This window comes from Anarhichas minor, unplaced genomic scaffold (assembly GCF_050575085.1).
Source record: "Anarhichas minor isolate MPS153535 unplaced genomic scaffold, ASM5057508v1 ptg000002l, whole genome shotgun sequence".
NCBI lineage: Eukaryota > Metazoa > Chordata > Actinopteri > Perciformes > Anarhichadidae > Anarhichas > Anarhichas minor.
This window is the reverse complement of record NW_027466448.1, coordinates 8,580,847-8,593,016: the sequence shown is the minus strand read 5'-3', so window position 1 is coordinate 8,593,016 and position 12,170 is coordinate 8,580,847. Positions and strand designations below refer to the sequence as shown.

At 43.5% G+C, this 12,170-nt stretch overlaps 1 protein-coding gene across 1 annotated transcript in view; it reads left to right on the top strand.

The window, feature by feature from the left end:
- The first annotated feature begins 69 nt into the window (after positions 1–69).
- Positions 70–12,170, top strand: part of wdr70 (WD repeat domain 70) — a 34,665-nt gene continuing 22,564 nt past the window's right edge. The window contains exons 1-9 of the mRNA XM_076088612.1: positions 70–147; positions 719–778; positions 889–972; positions 1,045–1,150; positions 1,297–1,501; positions 2,345–2,404; positions 2,768–2,901; positions 4,222–4,375; positions 7,178–7,254. Coding sequence (XP_075944727.1) covers positions 123–147; positions 719–778; positions 889–972; positions 1,045–1,150; positions 1,297–1,501; positions 2,345–2,404; positions 2,768–2,901; positions 4,222–4,375; positions 7,178–7,254 — 905 coding nt within the window. The 5' untranslated portion in view covers positions 70–122. The remainder of the gene's footprint in view (positions 148–718; positions 779–888; positions 973–1,044; positions 1,151–1,296; positions 1,502–2,344; positions 2,405–2,767; positions 2,902–4,221; positions 4,376–7,177; positions 7,255–12,170) is intronic.

Sequence of the window (12,170 nt, the reverse complement as noted above, 5' to 3'; positions counted from 1 at the left end):
GAGCCTGCGCAAGAGTCGTCACTCGGAGGCAGCACCCTGAGTCAGCTGTCCCGCAACATGCGTAGAAGAAGAAGAAGAAGAAATAACTTCCGGGGTCAAAGGTAATCTTCGTGTTTGAAAACATGGATCCCAACAAAGTGGATGAAGGTAGCAACGTTTTGCTGTCACTTATTAAAGCTTTGTATATTTGTCTTACACGACTTACGTGTATGTGCAGGAATATTGGGCTTTATTTGTAATTTGTATTACATTTATCATTTAGATACCTTACTCCAGTAACGTTATGTGAGAAGATACATTCTTCGTTGCTGGTTTTGCTAGCTTATTTGTTAGCCTAGGTTATCTGCCACTTGTAACGTTCATTTTAAAAGCCATATACATGTAACTAGTCACAGCTTTAATTGTCCTGAAAAGCTGTCTGTCCTTCAAACAATACATATTTTTTGCTGTTGCCAGTGTTAAAGATATTCTTCTCGTTGAAGCTGAAATGCTACAGTATTGTCAGCTAACAGCCTAGGTTCAATATGTTCAGCTCAGTGGACGTTATCGTTATGCCATTGTTTGGCATGGCAGGACGTGTTGTGAAGTTGCTTTGCTTACAAAGGAAACACAAAACCAAGAGAGTTGCATCTTGTATTTAAAGCAATTTGTTATTACAGTTTCATAACAAACAAGGTAACGCAGGATATGATAAATAATGTGCTCGTTGTTTTTGCAGCATCGGACAAGATGAGTGATGATGGAGAAATCGCATCTGTCATGGGATTCTCAGGGTTTGGTATGTATAGTCCAGCACAAATTCTCAATACTTTCACATGTTTTTTTAAATTTCCTATATGACAAACTAACAATATGGGTTGTCGGTTATTGTTCCTTTTTTCCATCCAGGTAAGAAGGCCCGCACATTTGACCTGGAAGCCATTTTTGAGCAGACCCGTCGAACAGCCATTGAGAGGAGTCAGCTTGTATTGGGTAGGTTCACCAACACGACGAGCTGTTCGTTCTGTCACCAGGGTTAACTGTGTACTGTAATTACTTCTTTAGATGAGCGGCAGAAGGATGATCAGATGGATGAGGAAGGGGAAAGCTCCCAATCAGTCAAGTCATCGGTCCACGCTCCGAGAGACAAAGCTGCAGCTGCTACTTCCAGGTAACCAAGGATTTGTATTTTGATTGTTTGAGTGAGTTTACAGTTGAACCAGGCTGCCACTGCTTTAGAGGTTAGTTACATCTCTGTAAGTCATGCGTAAGATATGTTTTAACTCACAAGTATGTTTTAAAAAAAATCCTTTTTAGAAAACAGGAGAGTGAGAGCAGTAGCGACAGTGGTTCAGACTCAGACTCTGAGCTTATTGGGCCTCCACTGCCTCCGCAACACACAGCCCAGGACGATGATGACGAGGATGGGCCACTGACTCGTGCATCAGGCAGCACGGCTCAGACTGATGAAGAAGAAGATGATGATGATGATGATGGGGAGGCACAAGATGATGACGATGATGTATGTCTGAAATAACTCACTTAGCAGTAGACTATATAGGTGGATTACAAAATATTTCCTGAATGAGTTTTTATTTATTCTGTTTAAAAACATCCGATCCATCTCCCCGCGGCCTCAAATAAGCCTTTTTCACATCAGACATCTTCACTTGTAAAAGGAGGATAAGCAATAGTGTTACTAATAACATTAATGTTAGCTCAGTTTTATTCAAATCTATCAATAATCCATGACAGAGAGAAAGCATGCACAATACAGGACCCTGGATCCAGAGCAGTGAAATGCAATTTTATTATTTACACCTTTTTACACCATGTCAGTGTCTTCAGTGAAGAAGGCCTATAAAGGCACCTGTTTATTATGTGTTGTGGGTTGTTTTGAACTTTCACCACTAGATGGCAGCACAATAAAATAATTCGGTGTTAAGTGTTACACCATATAGGATGAGACACCTTTAATCGCATGTTACTGAATAGTAATGAAAGTGTTGTCTCTGAGGTGTTTTCTCCTTTTTCTTTCCCACACCAAAATATCTGAGCCACCTGAAACGTATCAGAATCTTAAACGCAACATTATTCAGAAATATGGCGAATCATTGGTTCTCACATGAAGAGTATTTACACTCAGATCCTAACCTTTTACATCCAGCAGTGTAACTGTTCCCAGTCTGTCATTTACTGGTTATTACTGCGACTCCAGACCCTTTAAGTCAAACAGCCTATTAAAGTTAAAATGTCATGTGTAATTTAATCTTGGTCTAAAACTCCACACTATAACTGCACACCTAATTCAGCCTTCTGCAGTCTTTTACTGTTTGCTTATATTCACCTCAACTTTCCGTCCTAGAATCCAGTGAAGAAGATTCCAGACACTCATGAGATCACTCTGCAGCACGGCACCAAGACAGTAAGGCCTTCTTCTTATGTGGCTCAATGGAAATGTATTCAATGACTCTCTTTTAGAAAGAAAAATAAGAAGGTCTATATCGATCATGTCTTCTAATCCACACCATATTTAGTTTACATTAAGCACCTTCTAAAACATCTGGAGATCTGCATCAGCTTTTTTTTTCAGCCAAGGTTCCTTAACTTTGCTGAATTTTAGCAATAAGAGCGGAAGTCTGTTCCCTGTGATTTTTTTTGTTGCCGAAAGTATGACTACACTGTCAAATATTCCTAGCAGCAGAAGCAACCTCCTCCACTTTGTTGGCCTCTGAATCTTACCGGCTAGATCGTGTGTTACTTTTGAATACGTTCGTTGTCTTCTCAGGTATCGGCGCTCGCCTTGGACCCCTCTGGAGCCCGTCTGGTGACCGGCGGGTATGATTACGATGTGCGTTTCTGGGATTTTGCCGGGATGGACCAGGGTGTGCAGGCCTTCAGATCTCTCCAGCCCTGCGAGTGGTGAGTCCAACTTCCGAGAACACACGGTGGAACATCAACACAGTTGCTTAACATGTGCTTAATTAGTTTCGTGCAAACATCCAGTCCACTCAACTGGCATTTACGTGTGCCAAAGTGTACACACATACATAAACACACACACGTTTGTTGAGCTTCGTTGGGCCTCATGTTAACCAGGTGACATCCTCTCTATTCGCTCAAAATGAGTCTTTCAGGAGCAGATGGTGAAGATATGCGGCTGTTTGTGTGTCTGCGTGTGTTTATTCTGTGATTCACTGAAACCATCATCAAAGATCAAATTCCTTTTTGGCTTTGGGAACCAGGCAGCTGAGCTGGAGCACATTTTCCCTTATTAACTGCAATTTACGCTACATTTATTTTGATTACAACGTGATCCAGTAGCCTGTTTGGTTTACTAACAAGCTGGGCTTCATATAGAGAGCTGTGCTGCTGAGGTCCACTGTTCCTCTTTCCTGTCCAAAAAAGGCAACGTGTGAGCTCAGTCAAATTAAAAACAATGAGGGAAATGATCATTTGGTGCTCTGTAGTGAGCGTTTTGAAGATGCCAAAGCCCCCGATTTCAAAACAACATTGGTGTTATCCACACTTTCATTTCAGCAATGGAACTTTTTTTTCTCTGTGTATAGAAATGTTGGCGCCCCATCTGCCCCCTGCTGTGTTAATGCTATTTGCCACTGACCTGAATTGCTAATCTCACTCTTGTTAAGTACTCCACGTAGTTGTCTGTCTCTACTGTTGTATGTGTATTTCTCAGTTATTCAGTGTAAACATAAAAATCGCACATCCATTCTGAAAAGCACGGAATGACTGATTCTTATAAAGTTGTAACATGCATAGCTTATTCTGTTTCTCTTTATATTGTCGTGTTGTGTTTATTTTCTTTCAGTGTGTTTAATTTAGTTTGTTGTGTATAACGTTTTTTTCAAAGAGAGTGTTATCATTCTTTCCATTTCTTGGCTTAAAATGCCAATATGTTTACTGTTACAGTTGCATGTGGTAGATCAAAGAGGAAAATCATCACATGTACATCAGATGTTGTTTTGTTGTGTTCCTATAGCTACACTTAGCTATTTTTGAATATATTTTTTTGCTTCTTGTATAACAATGTTTTGGTGCAGAGGTTTTGTAAAATCACAGCTCGCAGATCGTTCGCAAACCACCAAGACACTTATTAAAACTCATCAGCACCACTGAAATGCAAACAATAAGTACCTTCTTTGTCTCAGATGTCCTCTTAACGTGTGTGTGTCGTGTGTGTGTCGTGTGTGTGTGTGTGTGTGTGTGTGTGTGTTCCCTCAGCCATCAGATCACGTCCCTGCAGTACAGCAACACTGGTGACGTCATCCTGGTGGTTTCTGGCAATGCACAGGCCAAGGTGTTGGACCGCGATGGCTTCAATGTCATGGAGTGTGTGAAGGGAGACCAGTACATTGTGGACATGGCCAAAACCAAGGTAAAGTGGTGTTTGTGTGTAGTTCGGGTCGTGTTGGCCATCGTGTCGCTCAGTTATAATAACATTGTACTCTCCTAGTAATTGCTGAAATCTGGTAACACAGCGACAAGGTAATAAACCCGAGTGGTCAGATGATCAGACATGTTGTAATCAATTTAACCAGATTCTGGACCACTTTTTGAAGAGAATGAAAGCATACAACTACTGCAAGTACAGTGAGTCAAAGTCAAGAAGTCTATAAACTGAGATGGATTTCAGCAGTTTCAGCAATAATAGTTTCCCTCCATTTTCTCCTTCAAACAAGTTTGACAAACTAGTCCCTAGATTTCACTACTTCTCATGTTATAATAACTGATCAAATTGATATCCAAAACTATAAAAAATACAACCCAAGTTGTAATAAACTGGAATTAATCTCAAAACTGACTGCTAAACAATAAGCTGAAACCATAAAACTCTTTAAAGCCGAGAGGAGCTGCAGATTCAGGTTTGTTCATCACCTCGAGCGACCCTTTCCACATTGTTTTTACAGCGTCATTTGATACGTTGTTAAACAAATATTGAATTTCGCCACTTTAAATATGTTGCAGGCATTCATGCTTTCTCTTTTATTGAGAAAGCGGCCCGAGAGCGACTGCTAATTCTAAACACAGGCTGGATGCTCTGCTCTAATGTTCTGCGGGTGGTTCCTGCCAACGCATAATGGTGGCAAGGTGCAGCTGTGAGCTGGTCTGTTTGTAACTGTATTGACCGGCCGGAGGCAGTCTCCGGGGGAGAGGACCACCACATACTTTCAGGACTGCCGTGGTTCATCTCTTGCTTGTACCTGCCTCTACAAAGGAGAATCCTAATGAATGGCCCATGTTTGGGTTGTACTGTGTTTAAGAACGCCGTATTGGTGGTCACTTACCATCTGTGCCAGCTGCAGAGCATTTGGACGTCCTACATTCTCGTCCTCCTCGGTCCCATCTGGAGCTGATAAGGGAGTGTGGTTCAACGAAAATGCATTTTGGCCCGCCGACGACGTCCCAGTCGATTAGCTGTGGCTCATGTGATAATTAAGTCCGTGCTTCTACTCTTTTGACAGACAATCACTTTCCCTGTACCTCGTCCCTCTTTGTGCAGAGAGATTTGCTGCACAGAGGCCAATGCTGTGGAATGGCATGATATGTTTTTTTTTTTCTATAATAGCTTTTTCTTTAGGATACAGAAGAATAGTTAAACATCCACAGCCCATTTTCCAGACCCCCAAAAACAGAGAAAAGGAGCAAATCTTCACATCTGAAAAGCTGGAACCAGAGATTTTTGGGCATTCTTGCTTCATAAATGAATTAAACTTTTCTGAATCATCTGCTAGATAATCAAAACAACCTGTTTTATTGATTTCACTATCCAGCTTCAGTTTTTACAATTAACTAAACCTAAACCTAACAACTACAGAAAGCTGTTTATCCTACATCATGCAACTGTAATGAAAACAAACTAGAAAGAATCACTTGTTGTTATCAGGGAGGCTTCTGTTCTTGGTGCAGTTTGTCATTAACCGGCTCTATTTTTGTGAACTGTGTGTATGAACTCCAATCTGTTTCTCTTTAGTCACCAGCAATTTGTTGTCCTACAATGGAATCCCATTTGTTTAGGACGGTAGCGGCCCCTTCCCCCTCATCATGAAGCTCTTGTAATGCACGATTCTCTCTACTTTGATGTCACTGCACAGAGCAGGGAAGCAGTCATTCACAGCCCATTTCAGCTTTAACGCCATCATATAGCGGATGTGTATTTACCATCAAATTTAACAACTCAGCAATTTGTTATTTATCCTTTTTTTTAGTCGTTAAACAGCGAGCCCTCTGCATTTTATCGATTATTAAAGTGGTGTGTTTAAACGGTGAACAGGCAGGCCTCTCTCTTCCTGATGCACACATACCGATGCAGTTTGGTCAACCTCTGATCGGGCAAGGTTCTGCTTTTCTTGAGCATCCTGTCAAACAGCGGTATGTCATGTGTGAAGCCTCTTTGCAGCTCACCGAAGTGTTCCTTGAAGTCGTTTTTGTTATGAGTAGTTCACCACAGGACTACACCGGCAGAGGAAATGTCTAAAAGTTCCTATTCTAGGAGCTCGCTGTTTGAAGCTGTGACACAGTCACAGTTCAGCTGTAGGGCAAAAGGTCTATGTCGAGGAAGGCTAAAAGTCAAGGTTACAATTTGATCAAATTAAAGGTCCAAAAAGATCCTTTCTTCTAGACGGGGGCCCTTCAAGGTGCTTTCAGATCTGGCAACATATAATTGGTGCCTACCGGGAACTCTGTCTCTGTGGATACAGGCCTCCCAGTTGCCATGCAGTTTACACTACACAACTCAGTAAATGCATCGTCACAAAAAACGTGGTAGCTCCCAGACATGATTCACTGGTGACCTTTAGCGTGGCAGTTTTGGCTCGAGACTTAACAACGAAGAACAACAGCTGTCTCTGCACATAAGTTGTGTGTACAGTAAGATTGCAAAATACGTCTTCATGAATGCACCTTCATCGGTTCCTCCTGGAGACGTTTCACCTTTTTTTTTTTTTTTTATGTTTCCTCCCGCTCTTCCTGGCTACAACTGTTACAGCCGTTTCACATGAATTTTAAAACAGTCGGGCAGATGGCAGCCCTGAATGTCAGTTTGCCGACTAGATCCACAGCGAACCGCATGATTCACAGGTGCTGTCTGCTGCTCCTCAAAGCCGCTGGACGCTAGCCACCAGACCTGGCCAGCAACCATTTAGTGCAGGTTTTAATTTTCACTTTGTGCTATTTTCAGGGTCACACAGCTATGCTTAACAGTGGCTGCTGGCATCCCAAGACTAAAGAAGAGTTTATGACGTGCTCCAATGATGGGTGAGTGTAAAAACGTGTTGTGACCTTATATATTGTGATGTTATTAGGTCGTAGCTGCAGTATTGTAAATACTGTAAGCCTAAACCGTAAAACAGGAGGCCTGCTGTGTTTAAAAGTAATGATATGAAATGCATATGCTGTACCCAAGTCTGTTTCTAGCTGTACATAATTCATTTTGCACATTTTATTTCATTATTCCATATGACGTACCAGGAAAAGTGGGGAATTTTAAATTGTCTCCTCTACCGTAACATCCAGAAACAACCAAAACAATCTATTTATCTCGTCGGGTGAAATGATTTTTGGGCGTGGCATATTTAATGACTTTTATAGACACACCACCTGAATATTATGATTACTCCACCATTTACTCAGAATCGTCCCACTGATGCCAAAGACTTGTCTTTGCTGTCATTCTGTCACCAGCAGGGAGTCCTCTAGTCCAGATTATGCCTCTGCAACGGGTAGTGTGGCCTCCCGGCTGTGACACATCTTATACTGGATGTAGTCCAGTTGCAGCCCTTTATTTCTATGCAGTGATCCTGACCAGAGCAACATGCACTGCTGGAGATAACAAGACATCACACACACTCTTATTTACAAACTGTTTGCTTCAGAAAACAGTGCTTTAGCCGTCTTCTGCTTTCTTTAAAGCAGCTCTAGTCCTGTGTGACTGCAGAAGCTGTGACCCTTTGCCGTGCGTAAAGGTGTGAGGGCATATTTGTGAGCGTGTGGCTTTGAGTGAGAGCACAGCGATGAGTCTAAGTGAGTGTGACAGGCAGCAGTGCAGAAATCCAGAGCTATCATCATTAAGGGGAAACAAGGGCCTGGCTTTGTGGGCAGGCCGTGGCCCCGGTGTTTACCAGTGTTACTTCTCTCCCAGATGTGGAGGCTGGTTTACTTAGCTCTTATTGAGGCTCTGGAAATGCTCCCCTGGCACGTTAGCACTGGGTGTTGCCCCTGGCCGGAGAGGAGCGTACAGGGAACCATTCGCAGGCGGAGCAGCTGCATGCGAGGAGGGTTCACGGCAGCAGAGCAGGTCAGCGTGGCAACCGGTGTCTCGGAGATGGATGGAGGCCTTGACGGGCCCACAGTGATTTACAAATGAAAGACGTGGTCCACGTAACCCCATGTCAAAGCTCTCATATTCTCACTTGTCGTCACGTACGTGGTGTGCAGTACAATACAGGGGCTGCTTGGTGATGAAGAGCTGGGACTTGAATTTCTTGGTTGAAGCGCCGCCCCTCAATCTTCACACTTCTTCAATCAAAAATTGCACTGAAGGAATGAGAGGGATTTTTGCATTTTTGAGAGTACAGCCTGAGATCCTCAGAGCAGAGCCGCTGTGACTGTACATTGAGCTGAAAGGCAGCCAGGCATTCGCTGATCCATCTAGATAAGAGGGGGTTCTGGTACTCGGCAAGTGTGTCCTGCTTCCTGGAACTGCTCCCAGGTCTGATCTCATGAGGGCTTCTTTTCCAATCTCGGCACACAAGACGGGCCCAAACTCTCAACTTCTGTACTAAAATCAGTATTTTTTCAATGTTGTATTGTCTAAATTGCTAAAAAGGAACAGTTTGATTTATGTTCGTAATTGTATTTTACTCATTTGTGGCGTCTTGCTCATCCTCCTTTAGCTCCATCAGGCCATCTTGAACAACTACTGAGTCTGCAGAGGCCACGTTGTGGTCGGTAGGCCTTTTGAGAATGGACCAGCAGTTGTCCATGGTACCAGCACCTAGGTCTTCCTGTCTTTCTTCCCGTGTCAGCCTAGTTAGAGAGTCTTTGTTGTGTTTATTTGAATAGGTTATTAAGCATGATCACTGGACCGCCCAGCTCCTTAATTGAAGGTCCCCCCCTAGTTGTATAGAATGTCATTCATAAGAACCGCCTCCCGGCTCCTTGAATGATTTCACGAACCAGACTTTTTTTTTTTCTCCCCCTGAGGACGGATGAGAGGGAAGTACTGATGAGGCATAATAATGCAGCAGCAGGGTGGTAGTGATTGTCCTTTCACACCGAGGGTTGAATGGGAGTCCGTCAGTGAAAAGCGTTTGTGCTGAGAGACGGGTGTGAACATCTCACATTCTGTTTGAGAGTTGTGTGGCAAAAATGTTTTCCAACATTATTCATGTTTGATTCAAGGGGGGGGGCTGCGTATTAAGCACTGAGCCACTTTAACTAAGTCCTTGCTGAAAGACCGAACACCTGTTGGAAAAAAACGCAGATTTATGTCTCAGAAAGTGAGGGCAATATGTGCTGGGTCTACTCCCGGTGGACGTCTTTCTTTGGCAGGGTTGAACTTGAAGTAAACTTAAAAAATCTGGGTTGGACTCGTGTGTCAGTCGTGGTTTTTGAGAGCTGCAAACACAATTCTAAACGGTAGTGGTTTAAAGATTCTTGAATAAGTTCTGTTTAAAGTTAACAAACTGTACCGCAAACTATGACTAACAAAGGCTTTGCATTAGTGGCTTCGAGGACATGACACCGCTGATTGTTGCTTTCACTTGATGTCGTGTTTTATAGCGCCCCTGGAAAGCGATCAAAAATTCCCGTTGTGCTGTTTTTTTGCGACTGAAATTTCAGCCAGTGGAACAGAGCACAGGACAAACGGCGACTTTCTAATTGGGCCCACATGTTACTTCTGTCGATTCTTTAAAACACACTCGCATGTGCACACCCACACCCACACCCACACACACACACACAAATACACAATTTGAGGAATGTTTCCAGGAGGTTTGAATGCCAGGGATTCCCTTGGTGTTGGCCTGCTGTCAGCGCTGCAGCTGGATGTGGATGTGTAGCTGTATGCAAGGAGGCCCAAAAAAAACCAAATTATTTGTCTTTATCATGCGCTCAAACCAAACGCGTGTTGTGATATATGTGGCACATTAAGGACTTATCACTGGGGAGCGAGCCACAAACATAGAGATTCATGATCTACTGCTTGGATAAATCCTGGTAATCAAGAAAGTTTATTTATTTTTTTTGCATGTGAGTAGGCACTTTACATAAGCCAGTATGTGTTTCCCTCAACTGATCATTGCTAGCATACTGATCCTATCAAGTAAGTAGGTCATCTATGTTTGAGTGCTACAGCCAAATACTCGCTGATAACTTTTATTTTTTTGAGGGAAAATGACTCATGGGTTATTAAGTGTTATCTGCGTGAGAGAAAGGGGATCAAGAGTGAGGACAGACGTTACTGTGTGTGTGTGTGTGTGTGTGTGTGGGTGTGTGTGTGTGTGCGCGTGTGTGTGTGAGCATGTTGGGGCGATTCACGCAGTTGAACACATCAAGTTCATCCACAGTCCAGCTCATCTCCAACTGTTGCCCGCCTCACACTGCAAGTGTTCCATATCCTGCCCAAGAATGCACATAGCATACCTTTAAGGAGTGCATTTATCCTCATGGCTGAGTCTGTGACTGGCTGTGGCATCTACTTCTTTAGTGTGTGTGAATGCTGTGTTTGTGTCTTTTCTTATTTCAACAAAATATGAGGCCACTTCACATCTTATCAGCCAGATTGCTTGATTAAATCTGATGAGCTGTCTTGACTTCTTTTAGCATTTTGTTCCTCGTGTGTGTGTGTGTGTGTGTGTGTGTGTGTGTGTGTGTGTGTGTGTGTGTGTGTGTGTGTGTGTGTGTGTGTGTGTGTGTGTGTGTGTGTGTGTGTGTGTGTGTGTGTGTGTGTGTGTGTGTGTGTGTGTGTGTGTGTGTGTGTGTGTGTGTGTGTGTGTGTGTGTGTGTGTGTGTGTGTGGTCTCACCTTTCTGGCTAAGGCCTTTTTTTAGGTTGATTTTCTACTTTGGAGCCACACTAATAATGTTGTGAATGTATTTGAATCAGTCTCCCACTGTTCCCACAGAGCATCTGCGCTCCGACCAACGTGTTTCTTCTTTTACTTCCTCGCTTGGGTGCCACTGTGTGTACGCCTCCTCCCAAATCCTTCTGTTATTTCCCCACTTCATGTTCTTCAGCTGCGACGCAAGACGGACCATCTTCCCCTTCCTAATCTGCGTTTCTCACAACAGAGCCCTAGTTAGTCAGTCAACCGGCCAACACAGCCTATCCCCATCACCGGAGTATGACCAATAAACAACCTCCTACCAGACGTACGTCTTTCTTTCTTATCCCTCTTTCTTCCTTATCTCATCATCTGGGAAAGTGATCCTAGCAACCATCTTCCCCCACTAGACACAGATAAAAATCTGGGGCCCGGGGAGCTGTCACTCCTCAGTTGATGTGTGAATGACTGCGCTACCTCGTAAAGTGCACACGCATGGCTGAGGATGTATGGCTCTCATTTTATTACATTCACCCCTCTGTCTCTGCCGCGTTTGTGCAGAAAAATGGGGGCTGCTGATTGAAGGGAAAACAGGGTTACAGGAGGAGGAATGGGGTGTCTTTGTGCTGAGTGTGAATATTATGACGTCTCGGCTCTTTTCATTGCTGTTACTTTCCCAAAACAACTACCTCCTCCGAGAGAATGCAGTCTGAGGCCACCCCAGATGTTTCCCTCGGGGAATAAAGGTGCAACTTTAATTAGGCGAAGCTGCACTTAACTTATGTTGATTTTTGTTGTTACTCTAATGGCAAACAGGACGTTTTTTACACTTTAATTAACCATTTTTAGAGTGCCTCATGTTAGAGCCGACAGTTTTCCCCGTCACGCTCCGTGTCTTTGTCCCTGACAGGTGAGGTTGTGCAGTCGTGTGCTCGGGGTTGCCTCAACACTGGTGGGCTCCGACCTCCTCTGTTCTGTCCCCCTGACAGCCAGCAGTGCCATGTTTTGGAAAGAGCCCTTACGATAAATAGCATTCCAGGTTTTGTGCGCTACGCGAAAGGTTATGTTGTCTTTATTGCCTTGACAGACGCCTACGGTCTTCTGTAAACAAAATAGAGATGTCTGTG